Genomic DNA, 18,491 nt, shown 5'->3' on the forward strand with positions numbered 1-18,491 from the left:
AGGGGACGGGGCAGTGAACATAAGAACATATAAAATAGGAGCAGGAGTAGGCCATACGGCCCCTCGAGCCTGCTCCGCCATTCAATCAGATCACGGCTGATCTTCTACCTCAACTCCACTTTCCTGCACTATCCTCATATCCATTGATGCCCGTAGTATCCAAAAAAACGAAGGGAATGAAGAATGACATTTATGCAGCATCCTGTTCTGATGGGTCTCCATCTCTTTTTTTTAATGACGCGAAATTCAACGGAGGTGGGAGTGTACTTACATGACAGTGTATCACCCTGGTGGAAGTGAGGCTCACAATGCTGGTTTCCTATTGCAATCTCAAATTAGAGCATTTCTTTAGCAAATGTCTGGAACAGTCTTCATTACCCCTCCTGCTGGAGCAGCAAGGACAGATGCTTAGGAAGCAGGGCTTCAGATATTTTGGGCCAAAATGCTTAAGTAGCAAATATGGTTACTGAAAGCAATGCTGCCATCATATTGCTAATTGTGCCATTACAACAACAGCAACTTGCAATTGTATAGCGCCTTTAACGCAGTAAAACGGCCCAAGGCATTTCTCAGGAACGTTATCAAACAATATTTGGCACTGAGCCATATAACAAAAGGTAGGTTTTAAGGAGCATCTTAAAAAGAGAGGGGGAGAGGTTTAGGGAGGTAATTCCAGAGCTTAGGGCCAAGGCAGCTGAAGGCACGGCCTCCAATGGTGGAGTGATGAAAATGGGGGATGGGCGAGAGGCCAGAATTGCAGGCGTGTAGAGATCTCGGAGGCTTACATGCCTTTCTGTTAACAAATTCAGTACCATATCCAGTAGCATGCTTTTACTAGGACTTTGACTGCTCTTGGATCCCTCACTGAGGCTGGAATCTTACCAGCCCTGCGAGAGCGGGTTTGGAGGCGGGCCCGTTGTCAAAATGACCCTGATTGACAGCAGGGCAGGATCCCGCTCTGAGCCCGCCTCCTTGTCCGTTTCCAAAGTGTTGGGCCTGGCTGCAGTTCACAGACCCAACACCAAACAGCGGGCCAGCCAATGAACATCATTAAGAGATAGTTTTGAGTTATTTAAAAAGAATTTTACCAGGTACATACCATTTTTAACATTCAGCAGCTTTCTGTCGCTCGGGCTTCACGCCAGGTGGGTGCGTCGAGTTCTCAGTGACTCTCTATTGCTTTGACTAGTTGACAGCTGAAGAAGTAGAATAAAAGCTTCCATCTCACAGCTGTTCTCTTTCCAATCTCAGAGGCTGAAGCCTTCCGGATTTGGAAGACATTTTTAAGTTGTATGCAGTTTGCAAGTGTTTGCAGTGAACTCTCTATCCAGTGTCATCTCCTTGGAGCAACCCCTCACCATTGACAGATCGCTTCTGTCATCTCAACCTCACCTGCCATCTATTCCAGCAGCATCGGTGCCCTTGAGAAAATCTCACCTTGGTCCTTCGAATCCCACCACGATCCGCCCCAACACCAACATCACTAAACACACCAGCATCAACACCAACACCAAACTTCTCCGCAATCACCTGAGGCTACAAAGGACATAGGGCATCAGCACCCGACCACATTGCTGCCCGTGAGGCCAGAGATGGCCTCACCATGGCCATAGTTACTTCACTTGACGCTTTATGCCCTGGCTGCCACATGATGCACCAGGTTGGCACCACCCCACACCAGCACCATAAGACATCCCTGAAATGACCAAGCGATTCCTTTCCCATTCATCACCATTGTGGGGGTACCCTTATGTCTCACCATCCACGACAACTTACGAAGCCACATCCAAAGGTTCACACAAATCTGACCAAAAATGCAAAGTGTTCAAAATAAAGATTTCAATGTTTGATAATACATTAGCAGAAACGCGACATGAACATTGGCTAAATGACCCAATTACCTAGCCTTGTGTGTTGTTGGTTGGTATGATTGGACAAGGATGAGGGTGAGTGTGATGTGTGGCTAGTGAGATGGGGATGTGATAATGTAGATAGAGATAGAGAAGAATGGGTGGATGTTCAAGGTAAGTTGGTGTGATGAAGGATGTGCAGGAGTAGGGTATGGAAGGCAGAGTGATGGGGAGGTGATGAGTGGCACAGCAGGATGAGGTTGAGTGTGGCTTTGCAGTAACATTTCGTGATCCACTGAGATCATTGAAAGGTTTGCACCACTGCAGTCAGGTCCTCCTGACGACATCCCTGCTTGTTCCCTCCTGTGCAATGTGCAACCAGACTGCGTTGGTGTCCTGGGGAGGTTTCTTCCACCCATGGGAAAGGAAGAGAGCCTCCCTGTGTGCTGTGACTCCCTCCATAAGCATCTGGAGGGAGAGCCTGGGTGCAGCTGTGCACCTCTGTAAGGTGTTTGTCAGCGTTTGCAGCACATCAATGCTGCAGAACACTGACAGAACAGCTGTCAAATCATTGTGGCTATGGTTCCTTTAAGGAAACCGGCTGGCGACACGTCATCAAACCACGTCATCAGACTCGCTTCCTTTTAATTGGCTGGGAACCTCGCAAGGCAGGCTTAACAAGCCCCATCAATGGAAGATTCTTCACACGGTGCGGGCTGGAGCGAGGAGCGGCTTCACCACCCGCCACCTACCCCGGCCGCCCCGGGTCCCATCATGGTTGGCGAGATCGCGGCCTTAATGTCTGGCTATGGAACAGCATAGATGGGGGCTTCAGAGAACGATGTGCAGCCCATGCTCTTGGTAAGGGAGCATGCTTGGCAAAGGAGATGTGAGAAAGGGAAAAGTGGAAATAAAACTTGCGGAAAAAAAAAACAACCATAATTAATAAGTGATTCTAAAAAATGAACACACTCTCAGCATACTGCATGACAGTGCATGAACAACAAAGGGCGGAGATTTTCTGCTGTGCGAGGAGCGTTGTGGAACTTGGCCCACCCACTTGCTTGCCGGAGATGTTTCGGAGAAGATCAGAGAACAAGATGTGCGTGTTCCTTCATTGGTTGGGTGTCCGCAGGGATTGTGGTCAGCGTTTGGGCCTGAGGCGGAGTGCAAGTTGAAAACTGCAGTTCCAATAGCGGTGAACTGACAAACTCAAGCACACCATTTGGAAGAGCCAGCAAAAACCTCCACTCAAGACTGGCCACATGCCCATTTCTTCTGCCCTTAAAGCTGCCCATAACTTGGCACTGACTTGGCAATCTCACTAGATAGTCTTTAAGGATGGATCGCTTGGAAACATTGGTTTGAGAAGGCTTAGACCTTCTGCGACTAAGGTCAAACTTCATTAGTAAAACAATCTACCATGTAAGGACCTGCAGAGATGAAGGCAGTTTATAGTACCAGGGCCAAAAGAGCCTGAGTCTGGTTATAAGAAATCACTCAAGCCCTCAGCAGATTTTTCAGAACTGGGGTTAGGTATGTTTCTCCACAATCTAGCCACATTAAAACCATATAAATACAGAGCCTGAAACAATCTTGACATGTTCACTGATAATTCATGAATTGTACCAACCATGACTATTGCTTGAAAAGCACAATCCATAGCTCCACTCAGGATAAATCAGCTCGGCATGACATTTAAAAAAAGAGAAAGTCTACTGACAAATAACAGAGCACATCCATTCATTGCATAAGATCATAAGAACATAAGAACATAAGAATTAGGAACAGGAGTAGGCCATCTAGCCCCTCGAGCCTGCTCCGCCATTCAAAAAGATCATGGCTGATCTGGCCGTGGACTCAGCTCCACTTACCCGCCTGCTCCCCGTAACCCTTAATCCCCTTATTGGTTAAAGATCTATCTATCTGTGATTTGAATACATTCAATGAGCTAGCCTCAACTGCTTCCTTGGGCAGAGAATTCCACAGATTCACAACCCTCTGGGAGAAGAAATTCCTTCTCAACTCGGTTTTAAATTGGCTCCCCCGTATTTTGAGGCTGTGCCCCCTAGTTCTAGTCTCCCCGACCAGTGGAAACAACCTCTCTGCCTCTATCTTGTCTATCCCTTTCATTATTTTAAATGTTTCTATAAGATCACCCCTCATCCTTCTGAACTCCAACGAGTAAAGACCCAGTCTACTCAATCTATCATCATAAGGTAACTCCCTCATCTCCGGAATCAGCCTCATGAATCGTCTCTGTACCCCCTCCAAAGCTAGTATATCCTTCCTTAAGTAAGGTGACCAAAACTGCACGCAGTACTCCAGGTGTGGCCTCACCAATACCCTGTATAGTTGCAGCAGGACCTCCCTGCTTTTGTACTCCATCCCTCTCGCAATGAAGGCCAACATTCCATTCGCCTTCCTGATTGCCTGCTGCACCTGCAAACTAACTTTTTGGGATTCATGCACAAGGACTCTAAAAGAGTTTCATGCACAAGGACCCCCGGGTCCCTTTGCACCGCAGCATGTTGTAATTTCTCCCCATTCAAATAATATTTCCTTTTACTGTTTTTTTTCCCAAGGTGGATGACCTCACATCAGAGCTGCAGAGTACAGTCATTGTTAAGGCCTGCTGCAAGAGCTAACCAGTCACACTTACTTTATTTCCATAGTTTGAGCCAGTGTCACAGTTCCTGCATTTGGTATTTTCTAATTTATATAATGACTCATCACGTTGAAACATCTCAATGTGCTTCAAAGAATTAATAATTTTTGAAGTGTAATTACTGATGGTATATAGGCAAAAGCTTCTAACCTAATATCTGTCAAGACCCAGTGAGCAGACACTGCTAAATCCTACAGGTCCTTTATCCCAGCAGTGGGATCATGGACATGCATTGTCACACAAATCTCAAGCAAGGTTAGACATTCATGAACATTTTGCTTCTTGTTGGTAGCTTTAAAATGACACAAAAACAGAAAATGCTGGAAACACTCAGCCAATCAGGCAGCATCTGTGGAGCGAGAGAGAGAGAATCAACGTTTCAGGTTGCCAAGCTTTCAGCAGATGTGTTAGATTGTGCATCTGATGAAAAGTCATCGGCCTGAAACGCTAACTCTGTTTCTCTCTCCACAGGTGCTGCCTGATCCTTTCCAGCATTTTCTGTTTTTATTTCAAATGTCAAGCATCCGTAGTATTTTGCTTTTGTTAAAAAGGCAGAAGGTGAGAAGTGGGATCGAGGGTTATCAAGATAATTAATAACTGTTTGATTCTTAGTATTAGTTGTTGGGGTAGAAGTTCATCTTGAGAGATAGCACACAATGAGCAATAGCAAATTGGAAAAGAAACTGGAGAAGATTGGAAAACAGGTTGCCAATTTGCTATCGTTCATTTTGCTCTACCACCTAAGATGAATTTCTACCACGATACCTTCGTGATTGCTGAAGTAAGGGATCAACAGGCGGTGGAGCAGGAAAGTCCATGATAGATTTCCCAATCTCATCCTGGAAGATGAGAAGCATAGCTGATTAAAGAAGCAATATGTCACAGCAGAGTGCTAAGCATGAGCTCTTCTGAGGTTGAAGCGAAGATGCATTAATGAGGTCAAGTAGAGGAGCTTTACTGTGCCTGTATAAATTGATGTGAGAGCACTTGCACATACACACAATCTAACACACACACACAATCCAACTGGCACACACACACACAATCCAACACACACACACACAATCCAACACACACACACCCACAATCCAACTGGCGCACACACACACACAATCTAACACACACACACACACAATCTAACACACACTCCAACACACACACTCCAACACACAATCCAACTGGCACACACACACAATCCAACTGGCACATGCACACAATCTAACATACACACACACACACACACACTCCAACACACACACACACACACAATCTAACACACACTCCAACACACACACTCCAACACACAATCCAACTGGCACACACACACAATCCAACTGGCACACACACACAATCCAACACACACACACGCAATCTAACACACATACTAATATTTCTCTAAAAGGAAAAACTTACTGTTAATTATAGTTGTGTAATGATTTGCTTTCTTAAGTTAGCTTTAAGCAATTAAGTTTTGATGAAAAATCCATGGAATCTAAAATGAAGAGCTTGGTAACTTAGTAATAGTATCTGGATAATAACGTAAAACAGTTTCAGAGTATCAGTGCAGCAGATGCGCATGGACACGCTCCGAGGATCTCGGGTGCAGACGACTCCTGCACTAAGTAGCCTGAGGCAGGAAGGCTGACTCCTCTGAAGTAAATCCAATATCAAGTCACATCATTTTATTATAAACCAGCAATTGGCAAAAACATTACATTTGTACATAACGGTCGAGGGTGATGAGAGAATCCAGCACAAGGAGACAAAGAAAGTCTGTTCAGTTTTGCAAGAAGTTAAAAAGTGGGTGTACCAATTAATACATTCCTCCTGCAAGCACTGAGCAATCAACGTGCACAATATCTTGATCCGATGTGTAAATGGATGTACACTTGAATAGATAATGGCTTTGTCAAATACATATATTTGACTGTAGAAAGAAAGTTAAATGGGCCATCCTCATTTGAAATCATGATGGTTGTGATAATAATCTGGGCTGCAGTTCCAAATCTATTATATTAAATTAAGTACATAAGGGATACATTTAATTGAAAACTCATTACCAGTCCCCGCTGGAATCCTGTACGGGGCTTAGTATAGCTATTTTCAATATTAAAGGTATTTGGGAGGTGAAATTAATTAGCGATGGCACAAAACTAGCGGTAATGTCTTGCCGGCCTTTTATACACCCTGCTCAATTTTCATTTCCTTTCTATTGACTTCAATGGAAAAGAAAATTGTGTGGGGACTCTGACGGCCAATCCACTATCATCCCGTCTACACCACTGCTGAAGCTGAATTTCACCCCCTCAGACTTTGTGACGTGCGTTGGCTGGTATTTAGCATTTTCTACATTACACAGTGATTACACTTCAAAAGTGCTTCATTGAATGTAAAGCTCTTTGGGACATCGTGAAAGGCCCTATATAAATACAAATCTTTCTTTTATTTTATTTTATAGAGGGAGTGTATCACCCTGGATTCCCACAAATTGCTCAACGTGATTTCTGAAAAATAAATTAATTGCCATTTTGTTCCCTCAGTAACTGCCATTTCCACGTCCAAAATAAGTGTTTAATCAAAAAAATTTACATATTTCACATTAATTCACAATTATTTTTCCTGTGCCTTTTTCAGTCAGTCATGGCTCAGCACTCTCTCCCCCCCCCGCCGCCCCCCCGCCCCACCCCGAGCCAGAAGGTCATGGGTTCAAGTCCCACTCCAGAACTTGAGATATCCCGAGGATGGGAAAAACTCTATATGAATGCAAGTTCTTTCTGTTCTGTCTTTAATGCCTTCATTAAACTTTTTACTTGAAGACCCCAGTCTCTCTCAAAAATCTGAGCTTGGATTTGATATTTTTGCCCAGAGCTTGGACTCTCTGGGCATTAGTCTGGATTGTGCCTAGTTTGCCAGCACGCATGCATCACTTCTGCTCAGTTAGTTGTATTGAAGGAGTATTTTTCTTTCGCTTCTAGCATTTTCTATTCAGCATCTTTGCTTCAAATCATTTTGAAAAACAAGAGAAACAAAAGAAAGGAGAGAGACAGAAGCAGAAAAGGAGAGACTGTGAAGCAGCAACATCAGAGATTGACCATATTCTCCGATTTACTGTGTGCAACACCACAGGAGATTTGACTAGTGCTAATAAATTATGAAAAACTCCGTGTACTTATTTTGTGTGTTTTGTTGCACGACAACTTCTACAATGGATATCCTGCAGCAGACCCCAAAAATGAATAGGGCAGAGCAAACTTTTTCTGTCTGTGTGTCCCTAATTTCTTTGGAATTAACTTTGATGCCGAGGGGAAATGATCCCCCACAGAAACTGTTGCAACCTGGATTATGTTTTTGTTCAGGACAGAGCTTGTGCCCTATTAGGGAAAAATGTATGTGCTGTTTATTGAAAATTACTGTGGAATAATTATTTTTTCCATTGTGGGATTAGAAAGTAATTTCTCTGCAGGCCCTCTGTGGATTCCAGGCTGGGTATGTTCGGGGTGATTCCCAGTGGGGTATATCCTGCTGAGGAAGGGTGCTAGCCAATAAATGATGGAAAATCGAGCTCCGTGATTTTCCAATCAGTATCGCTCCGTGAGGAGCACCGGTTTGGAAAATCAGTCCTGTTGTCTTAATATTAATATTGATTATTGATCTTTTTTTTGTGAATTTTGTGCTGATTAAGGTGAGGGATGTTTGTACTGGGGAATTTGGGCATTTACTGTCAGCATCAAGCACTCCCATTTGTGAATTATAGTGCAATTCGATCCAGAGCTCACTCTACACTGCCTCAACAATGTGCCCCCTCTATCCTCAGAAAACCTTCACGGCAATAGTATGACATGTTTCCATTTCCCACTTCAGCTAATCCGTGGCCTCTCCGAACGCGATTACTAGTTTAAAGCAAATTGCCAGCAGTTTTGTGCTGTGGGCTTATGACTACCTCATTTAATGGAGTTCCCTTGCATTCGACAGAGGTCTTCATCCCATTAGTCTAGGCTGGATTTGAAACCAGAGGTGAAATACCACATGCTGACCCACTGCATCAAGTATTCCACTAACATTTTAAAATCTGTATCGCCTCTGGGTGCTGTTGACTGGTGGGACATGAGTCTCCACCATGAACCCCACGTGTGAGTCTTGATCTCTTTTGAGCTGCTTAAGTGAAGCTCTGGGCAGAACTGAACAGCTTCTCTGGAGGGATCAACAACTTGCGTTCCTCTTGCACCGGTTTCAGCGGCCAGCTCAGAACTCCATAGTAAGAAGGTGTGAGGCCACACCTGGAATACTGCGTGCAGTTTTGGTTTCCATATTTACGAAACATAGAAACATAGAAAATAGGTGCAGGAGTAAGCCATTCGGCCCTTCGAGCCTGCACTACCATTCAATATGATCATGGCTGATCATGCAACTTCAGTACCCCATACCTGCTTTCTCTCCATACCCCTTGATCCCTTTAGCCGTAAGGGCCACATCTACCTCCCTTTTGAATATATCTAACGAACTGGCCTCAACAACTTTCTGTGTTAGAGAATTCCACAGGTTCACAATTCTCTGAGTGAAGAAGTTTCTCCTCATCTCGGTCCTAAATGGCTTACCCCTTATCCTTAGACTGTGACCCCTGGTTCTGGACTTCCCCAACATCGGGAACATTCTTCCTGCATCTAACCTGTCCAATCCCGTCAGAATTTTACACGTTTCTATGAGATCCCCTCTCATTCTTCTAAATTCCAGTGAATATAAGCCTAGTTGATCCAGTCTTTCTTCATATGTCAGTCCTGCAATCCCGGGAATCAATCTGGTGAACCTTCGCTGCACTCCCTCAATAGCAAGAAGGGAGGGGGGGGTGGTGAGAAGGGAGTGGGGGGGTGGTGAGAAGGAGGGGGGGTGGTGAGAAGGGAGGGGAGTGTGAGAAAGGAGGGGAGTGTGAGAAAGGAGGGGGGAGTGAGAAAGGAGGGGGGAGTGAGAAGGGAGGGGGGGGGTGAGAAGGGAGGGGGGGGTGAGAAGGGAGGGGGGGTTGAGAAGGGGGGGGGTGAGAAGGGAGGGGGGGTGAGAAGGAAGGGGAGGGGTGAGAAGGAAGGGAGGGGTGAGAAGGGAGGGGGGGGTGAGAAGGAAGGGGGGGTGAGAAGGAAGGGGGGGGTGAGAAGGGAGGGGGGGGTGAGAAGGGAGGGGGGGGTGAGAAGGGAGGGGGGGGTGAGAAGGGAGGGGGGGGTGAGAAGGGAGGGGGGGTGAGAAGGGAGGGGGGGTGAGAAGGGAGGGGGGGGTGAGAAGGGAGGGGGGTGAGAAGGGAGGGGGGGGTGAGAAGGGAGGGGGGGTGAGAAGGGAGGGGGGGTGAGAAGAGAGGGGGGTGAGAAGGGAGGGGGGGGTGAGAAGGGAGGGGGGGTGAGAAGGGAGGGGGGGTGAGAAGGGAGGGGGGTGAGAAGGGAGGGGGGGTGAGAAGGGAGGGGGGGTGAGAAGGGAGGGGGGGTGAGAAGGGAGGGGAGGTGAGAAGGGAGGGGGGGTGAGAAGGAAGGGGGGGTGAGAAGGGAAGGGGGGGTGAGAAGGGAAGGGGGGTGAGAAGGGAAGGGGGTTGAGAAGGGAAGGGGGGTGAGAAGGGAGGGAGGGTGAGAAGGGAGGGGGGGTGAGAAGGGAGGGGAGGTGAGAAGGGAGGGGGGGTGAGAAGGGAGGGGGGGTGAGAAGGGAGGGGAGGTGAGAAGGGAGGGGAGGTGAGAAGGGAGGGGGGGGGTGAGAAGGGAGGGGGGGTGAGAAGGGAGGGGGGGTGAGAAGGGAGGGGGGGTGAGAAGGGAGGGGGGGGTGAGAAGGGTGGGTGAGAAGGGAGGGGGGTGAGGGGGGGGTGAGAAGGGAGGGGGATGAGAAGGGAGGGGGTGGGGGGGGTGAGAAGGGAGGGGGGTGAGAAGCGAGGGGGGGTGAGTGAGAAGGGAGGGGTGAGAAGGGAGGAGGGGGGTGAGAAGGGAAGGGGGGGTGAGAAGGGAGGGGGGGTGAGAAGGGAGGGGGGTGAGAAGGGAGGGAGGGGAGGGGGGTGGTGAGAAGGGGGGTTGAGAAGGGAGGGAGGGGAGGGGGGGTGAGAAAGGAGGGAGGGGAGAGGGGGAGGAGAGGTAGGAGGAGGGAGGGGAGGGGGGGGAGCAGGGAGGGAGGAGGGGGGATGAGAGGAGGGAAGGAGGGGAGGTGGGGGGGAAGAGAAGGGAGAGAGGGGAAGGGGGAGAGAAGCGGGGAAGAGAGAGAGAGAGAGAGAGAAGGGAGAGAGAGAGAGAGAGAAAGAAAGGAGAGGGAGGCTGAACGGGCCGGGCCCGGCCGGGCCCCAAGACTTCGAGCTTTGACTTACCAAATTGACAGGTAGGTGGCGTCGGGTCCGGGGGGGGTCGTGAGCGCGGATCGGGGGTAGCGCGGGTTGGGGCGGAGGGGAGGGGGGGGGGGTCGGTCGGGGGGCGGGGGGGGGAAGATCGGTCGGGAGCGGAGGTCGATCAGGGATGGGGGGGGGAAGGTTGGGAGCGGGAGAAGCGGAGGTCGGGGTCGGGGGGGGGGCGGGGTTGGTCCGGTGGTGGGGGTGGGAGCGGGAGTCAAGTCGGGTCAGATCCGGTCCAGAGGAAGCAGGAGCTGGGTGTGGGAGGAGCCTTATGCATGCAGCCCCAGTGAGGCCATTGGGCGAGGGCGAGGGGCTGCGTGCTTCGGGCCCCTCCCACACAGTTTTGGGCGCCTGGAGCTACTGCACATGCGCGCCCACTGTAGCGCGCATGTGCAGAGGTCCCGGCACTGTTTTCAGCGCATGGACCTAGCTCCGCCCTCTACAGCTTTTGCTGCGCCGCGCCGAGGGCCAGAGGACCTGCCGGGAGCCGGAGAATCTGGAAGTTTTTTTTAGGCGCACTTTGTGGCACAAAAAACGGGCGTCCAGGTTCTAGACGCGGCCCGAAACTTGGGCCCTATATTTCTATACTCAAATCCTCTCGCTATCAAGGCCAACATGCCATTTGCCTTCTTCACCGTCTGCTGTACCTGCATGCCAACTTTCAATGACTGATGTACCATGACACCCCATGGTACAAGCAAGGATATACTTGCTTTGGAGGCAGTTCAGAGAAGGTTCACTCGGTTGATTACGGGGATGAGGGGGTTTGACTTATGAAGGAAGGTTGAGTAAATTGGTCCTCTACTCCTTGGAATTCAGATGAATGAGAGGTGATCTTATCAAAATGTATAAGATTATGAGGGGGCTTAACAAGGTGGATGCAGAGAGGATGTTTCCACTGATAGGGGAGACTAGAACTAGAGGGCACAATCTTAGAATAAGGGGCCGCCCATTTAAAATAGAGATGAGAAATTTCTTCTCTCAGAGGGTTGTAAATCTGTGGAATTTGCTGCCTCAGAGAGCTGTGGAGGCTGGGACAGCGAATAAATTTAAGACAGAAATAGACAGTTTCTTAAACGATAAGGGGATAAAGGGTTATGGGGAGCGGGCAGGAAAGTGGAGCTGAGTCCATGATCAGATCAGCCATCATCTTATTGAATGGCGGAGCAGGTTAGAGGGGCTGTATGGCCTACTCCTGTTCCTAGTTCTTATGTTCTTATGTTAACAAGCTAACTTTTGAATCCATTGTTGGGATATGACACCGAGTGAGGATAGCCTTAGAGAAGGGAGACGCTTTTTATAAGGGGCACGATACAGACATGCAAACTCCACTTGAATATTTTCAAAGTTCCCTTCCCAGCAGAATCCAAAGTACGATGCATGCAGATCTGTCCTGCAGATAATTTTCCTCCGACAGAATACATGCTGTTTGCAAAGACACAGGACACACCCCACTATCTAAGCCCAGAGAACTTAGGCACAGGTTTGCAAAGGTCATGGCTTAGGGACACCCCACCATTCTATCCAGTCGGGATACAGCTAGAGTTTAACCAAGCTCCCTGCTGCTTCTCCAACTTGGACTATCCAACCCTTTGAAGCATCAGTTTCTCAGGGTACCTAGGGCCAGGTGGGAAGAATCCCAGCTCCCAGGGGCAAGTCTACATCTCCAATCTCAATAATGAGCCAGGTTGGTTGGTCAATCCTCTGCAGCAACGCAGAGTACGCAAATATGTCTGACTCAGAAATCAGAATACCAGCTCTGCCGCAGAGGACAAACTCGGTTCCACCCTCCCGTGAGCAGACACCGTCATCAAACATTCAGCACATGTGCCTGAGCACACGCAGTGGTGCTCCAAGTTTTGGAGTAATCTGGACAACACTCCCTATGTGATGGGGATAATATCGACAGCGCAACTGAGGCAGCAGTATTCGGCGTTCTTCAGGAGTCTGGAATTGTGTTGGCAAGAACGTAAGGACAGGAGTAGGCCATTCGGCCCCTTGAGCCTGCTTCGCCATTCAATAAGATCATGGCTGACCTTCTACCTCAACTTCACTTTTTCGCCCTATCCCCATATCCCTTGATTCCCAACACCAGCACCTTCACTAGTTTTAACTTAGTCAACTGGTGTAGAAAACACCCTGTAAAAGTGGCACCTTTTCTTTCTCAACCAATGACATGGGGTGGAATGTACAATGTGGCAAGTGAGTTCAATATAGGAATTGTTAGATTGAATGCTTTCAGTAAAATGACCTTTATGAGAACAGTCTTGGCATTTCTGTTGAAGGTGGGTGTCTGGCACAGGCCCTTGTTTTGAAGTTTGGCTCCAGCCTTGCTGCTACTTCCAAATCCAGCACATTCTTTTCTCAGTAGCAGTACATTAAACCCCCGTGTCTACTGTCACGCAGGGGAACAGAACATTTGCTCATCCAAAGATGTCTGAAGCAAGCTCATACATCAGGCGTAAAAAGAAATGATACAAATCACTTCACTTTCCGTCTAATATTTTTCTTCGGAGCCAAGCCTGTTTTCTGGTGTACCACGCACAATAATGATTTTTTAAGTATTCCAGACTCTGCAGTCGTCAGCAGCCTTATACCGAGATAGAGCCATAACTGAAATGGGGATCGGCTGTGTGCAGTTTTCAGAAAAGAGTCCAACATATGCTTTTTATGGAATTCTGACACAGCTTCAATATCTCTTTTGAACTGTTTCAGCTCCTATGAAACTTGAAAGGTATCAGGTCAAAAATAAAGACAACCAAGGTGGTAAAAGAACATTATTGAGTATTTCAATTTTTCTGAACTGCTTTCTTCTATAATTATGGTGATATTTATGCTTATTCTAATAGTTATAAGCAGGTTGGACATAGACCAAACAGGACACGTAGGATATGTCGTATTGGCTCTGCTAGAATAAGCTGAATGCTTATGACAGTGACAGGACTTCACAAGGTTCTTCTAAAGTTTGAGAACTGTACATAGGATTACATTACAGAACAGAAACAGGCCATTCGGCCTACAGGTCTATGCTGGTGTTTTTGCTCAAAAGCCAACTCCCACCTTACTTTATCTAACCCTATCATCATATCCTTCTATTCCTTTCCCCCTCTTGTGCTTATCCAGCTTCCCCTTAAATGCATCTATTCTAATCGCCTCAACTACTCCATATGGTAGTGAGTTCCACGTTCTCACCACTCTCCGAGTTAAAAAGGTTCACCTGAATTCCTTACAGGATTTATTCGTGACTATATTATATTTATGGGCCATAGTTTAGGACTCCCCACAAGTGGAAACTTTCTATCATCAAATAACAAAACAACAGTATTCATTGATTCTATTGCTTTCTAGATTACTCAAAGTCTAATTGCTGTAAATAGATACATCCTGACGGGGTCAGTTAGAGGATAATTGCTTGTAGGGAGACCCTGCGATCAATGAATAGGTATTTCCTGTTATTGGGAGATTTCTCTGTAGATTGGCAGGGGCTGATGAATCGCTGGTCCTCCACGAGGTCAAAATAAACCAACAGTAAATTACTGTTTTTCTATTTTTTTATACATTTTGACACAGAAATTTGCATATGTGACAAGATGTGACACCTGAAATGTCACGGGGAATATCCTTCGGAAGACTATACTTGCCATAGATGTGCAACAAGTGTTCACCAGACTGATTCCTGGGATGGGGGGGATTGTCCTATGAGGAGAGATTGAGTAGACTTGGCTTATATTCTCTGGAGTTTAGAAGGATGAGAGGCGATCTCATTGAAACATATAACATTCTTACAGGGCTTGACAGGATAGATGCAGGAAGATGTTTTCCCTGGTTGGGGAGTCTAGAACCCGGGATCACAGTCTCAGAATAAGGGGACGGCCATTTAGGACTAAGATGAGGAGAAATTCCTTCACTCAGAGGATGGTGAATCTTTGGAGATCTCTACCCCAGAGGGCTGAGGAGGCTCAGTCTTTGAGTATATTCAAAACAGAGATCGATAGAATTTTTGGATAATAAGGGAATCAAGGGATATGGGGATAGTGAGGAAAGTGGAGTTGAGGTAGAAGATCAGCCATGACCTTATTGAATGGCGGAGCAGACTCGAGCGGCCAAATGGCCTACTCCTGCTCCTAATTCTTACAGATCAATAATATGGCTGTAATAAAATCATTGAAGTTAAAGGACAGAAAGAGACGATCCAGTTCATCATTATCTCTTCAACTGGAGCTGCCTATTCGAATCCCATTCCTCTGTCCTTTCTGTATATACTTTTATATTCTTCCTTTTCAAATACCTACCAATTGCTTTTTGATATGTTAAAAGCTATTTGTGTTAAAGTGTTCCATATTCTAAGAACCCTTTATGTGAAAAAAAATCTTCTAATCCCCCCCTTTTATCTTCCCATGATAACTTTGCATCTCTCCTATGTTACCGATTCATCAAACAGTGAAGACAAGCGTTCACTACGTGACCTCTCAAAATCTCTTGACATTTTGAAAAACTTTGTTAGCTTCCCTCTTAACCTTCTGAAAAAAGCCCTCATTTTTCAAGCCTGCCTTCATATCTAAAACATTTAATTTGTGGTATCATTCTGGTGAATCTTTACTGCATCCTTTCCATGACACTGTTATCTCTGCTATAATGGAGTGCACAGAACCACATACAATGCCCCAACTGTGGCCAAATGAATGTCTTGCTCCAATTTAGCATTTCTTTCCTTTCAAATCCACCGCCCCCACGAATAAAACCCAGAGACCCACTTGTATTTTTATGACCTTTATTTCCATTCATTTTAATTTTAAATGCTCAAATGCCACGAGAGTTAAAAGTGGATTTTTATTTGTTAATACCAACTGCTTCTCAAAGGGTTGCTTTAGGTCTTCCGAGAACCAAATCTGAGCAACTGTTTTGCACATTTATTTTGGTTGCTGCTGGATTCCTCATTATTTTTGCCCTTTTTATTGGGCCCCTCCCAGGCCATGCACTGTTGCCCAGCGGAAAGGGTTGGCGAGTTGCCTATTGCCGAGCATCTGCCACACACTTTCTCTAACTGAGTGCTCAAAGGTGTGAATGATTTGGACAAACATTCGTCCTTTTCAAACACACAGGGGCAAAACTCGATGGAGAAGCTGAGAAATGTTTTCTTTATAATTCATTATTATTAGAAAAGCTTTCCAGTTTGCATTTATTAGATTGACTGGAAAGAAATCACTGACAAACACGCTTGCAGTTAATGGTTCTCTTGCTGCAGTACCAGTTGCCGACATACAGGCAAGACTGCCTTGCAGAATTAGGTTGCTGTGACACCTTGGAGGAGATTCCCTCTGAGCGCTGTGTTGGTAACATTGTAATTGTAATGGGACAATTTCCTGTATTGGCTGTGTCTAGTAATATCATAAATGTGTTACTTTGGAACATTTTTACAGTTTCACTCGAATTAGTCGAGAATGGAAATCTGTGTTGACAACGTTTCTAATACTGAGCGACCAGGCGATATCTATCACCTAATAATCTGGCCACTGCGTTGTGTACTCATGTTGCCTTGATTTGAGTTGTCTGGTGCATTTGGGGTTTTTTTGTATGAGAGGATTGGAGTCACGTGAAGCATTGTTAGCTATGCATCAGGGGCTCACTGTGGAAATAGCTCGAGTGGTTGTCATAGAAACATAGAAACATAGAAAATAGGTGCAGGAGTAGGCCATTCGGCCCTTCGAGCCTGCACTGCCATTCAATGAGTTCATGGCTGAACATGCAACTTCAGTACCCCATTCCTGCTTTCTCGCCATACCCCTTGATCCCCCTAGTAGTAAGGATTACATCTAACTCCTTTTTGAATATATTTAGTGAATTGGCCTCAACAACTTTCTGTGGTAGAGAATTCCTCAGGTTCACCACTCTCTGGGTGAAGAAGTTTCTCCTCATCTCGATCCTAAATGGCTTACCCCTTATCCTTAGACTGTGACCCCTGGTTCTGGACTTCCCCAACATTGGGAACACTCTTCCTGCATCTAACCTGTCTAAACCCGTCAGAATTTTAAACGTTTCTATGAGATCCCCTCTCATTCTTCTGAACTCCAGTGAATACAAACCTAGTTGATCCAGTCTTATCATACGGGCCATTGAACAACCTTCCTCACACTACATATACAATTTGATCGCACTCTGGCAACCCCGCCCCATTCTCGCCTACTCTTGGGTGAAGCTTTATTGTAGTCACTTTTGATCAATGTCAAGTTAAGTGCCAGATAAAAAGAATTGGTCTATTGCATCCCATGAGTTAATGTTTCCTCAAATCATTCCAGTACGTTTCGAACCACAAAGGTACAGGTATCAAACTGAGTTCTAATCTTCCAAATATCAACATCTCAATCGCACTCACACACACACACCGTTAGCTTCAGTGAGAGTCTTACCTGGTAAATCATGACTTTGAAGTTATTCCGTTTCAGTAGCGTGGCCTCATTTGCCTCAAGTTTCTTGATCTGTGCGCCCTGCTTCTCCATGTTGTACTTGATGGTCTTAACGTTGACATTGACTTTACGGATTTTCTCCAGCATCTTGTTGACGCTACTGCTGGTGGTCGTATGCGACTTGGTGAGCTTGCTCAGCTCGTTCTGAATGCTGAACACGGCGTTTTCCATCTCCAGGTGCCGCTGCTCCAGCTGCTGCTGGCTGGTTTGGATCTGGTCGACCATGCCCACCACTTTGTCCAGGAGGGTGAGCACCAGAACCCCGTTGAACGGGGGCTCTTGCTTGGGGCTTTCATGCCGCTCTTGCAGCTCGGGAACCTCGAGGACCTCAGGACTTTCCCGCTCTTCGGTCTGCACGGAGTCTGCCATGGTTAGAAGTGTCAAACTGGGATTAAAAGCAACGACGGAACCCGGGCTAGCTGTGCTGGGATACAAGCCAGTGCTGTGGAGTGAGCGAGGAGAGTGTATGTGTGTGCTCTCACTCCAGTTACACAGCTGTTCAAGAAGCGTCCAAAGAAAATCTGCAAGCTTAAAAGGACATGGGCTAACTCCACCTAGCTGTGCAGAACAAGACTGCGAAAGTGCACGCTAGCCCCCTCCTTAAATTATTAGAATAGTTGGGAGGGATTTAAAGACTTCCAATACAAGCACAGGCACATCTAATGAGGAATGCACACTGCTAACTTAAACTATGCGAGATCTTTGACAGGAATGCACACAGAGCTGGGCTCTGCACTTTGCATTAGAGACACTGTGGAAATGCTGCTGGACAAATCCAGCCGCGAGACAGATTGCTGCACAAACTAGCTACGTAGACCCACACATACAAAGAGACCGCTGAATTTCCATTGTAGCAAATTATCTCGCCTAAGCAGTTTCCGTTTGTAAAGAAAGCTGGATTTTAGTACAAAGTCCAAGCCACTGTTTAATCCAGCCGCAGCTGACATCCTATCCATACTTCATTGCAACTTTTGAACCAATTTCCTTCGGAATGAGCATTAATCTACATTTAGGTTCCCACCGTTATCTGTGTTTCACTGCAGTCGGTAAAATTTCACTTCTGTGTAACATTCTACAAATGAAGCAGGCTTGAAACAGCTGGAAACACTTTTCCAAGATTGTTTTTTTTTAAATCAGTCAACAAAAGTGGCATCATACAAACTGGGGCT

At 46.6% G+C, this 18,491-nt stretch overlaps 1 protein-coding gene across 1 annotated transcript in view; it reads right to left on the reverse strand.

Annotated features, from left to right (window-relative positions):
* cavin1b (caveolae associated protein 1b) overlaps positions 1–18,074 on the reverse strand; it is an 84,254-nt gene extending 66,180 nt beyond the window's left edge. The window contains exon 1 of the mRNA XM_070864326.1: positions 17,266–18,074. Coding sequence (XP_070720427.1) covers positions 17,266–17,691 — 426 coding nt within the window. The 5' untranslated portion in view covers positions 17,692–18,074. The remainder of the gene's footprint in view (positions 1–17,265) is intronic.
* Positions 18,075–18,491: the final 417 nt, after the last annotated feature.

This window comes from Pristiophorus japonicus, chromosome 21 (genome assembly GCF_044704955.1).
Source record: "Pristiophorus japonicus isolate sPriJap1 chromosome 21, sPriJap1.hap1, whole genome shotgun sequence".
In the NCBI taxonomy this organism is placed as follows: Eukaryota; Metazoa; Chordata; class Chondrichthyes; family Pristiophoridae; genus Pristiophorus; species Pristiophorus japonicus.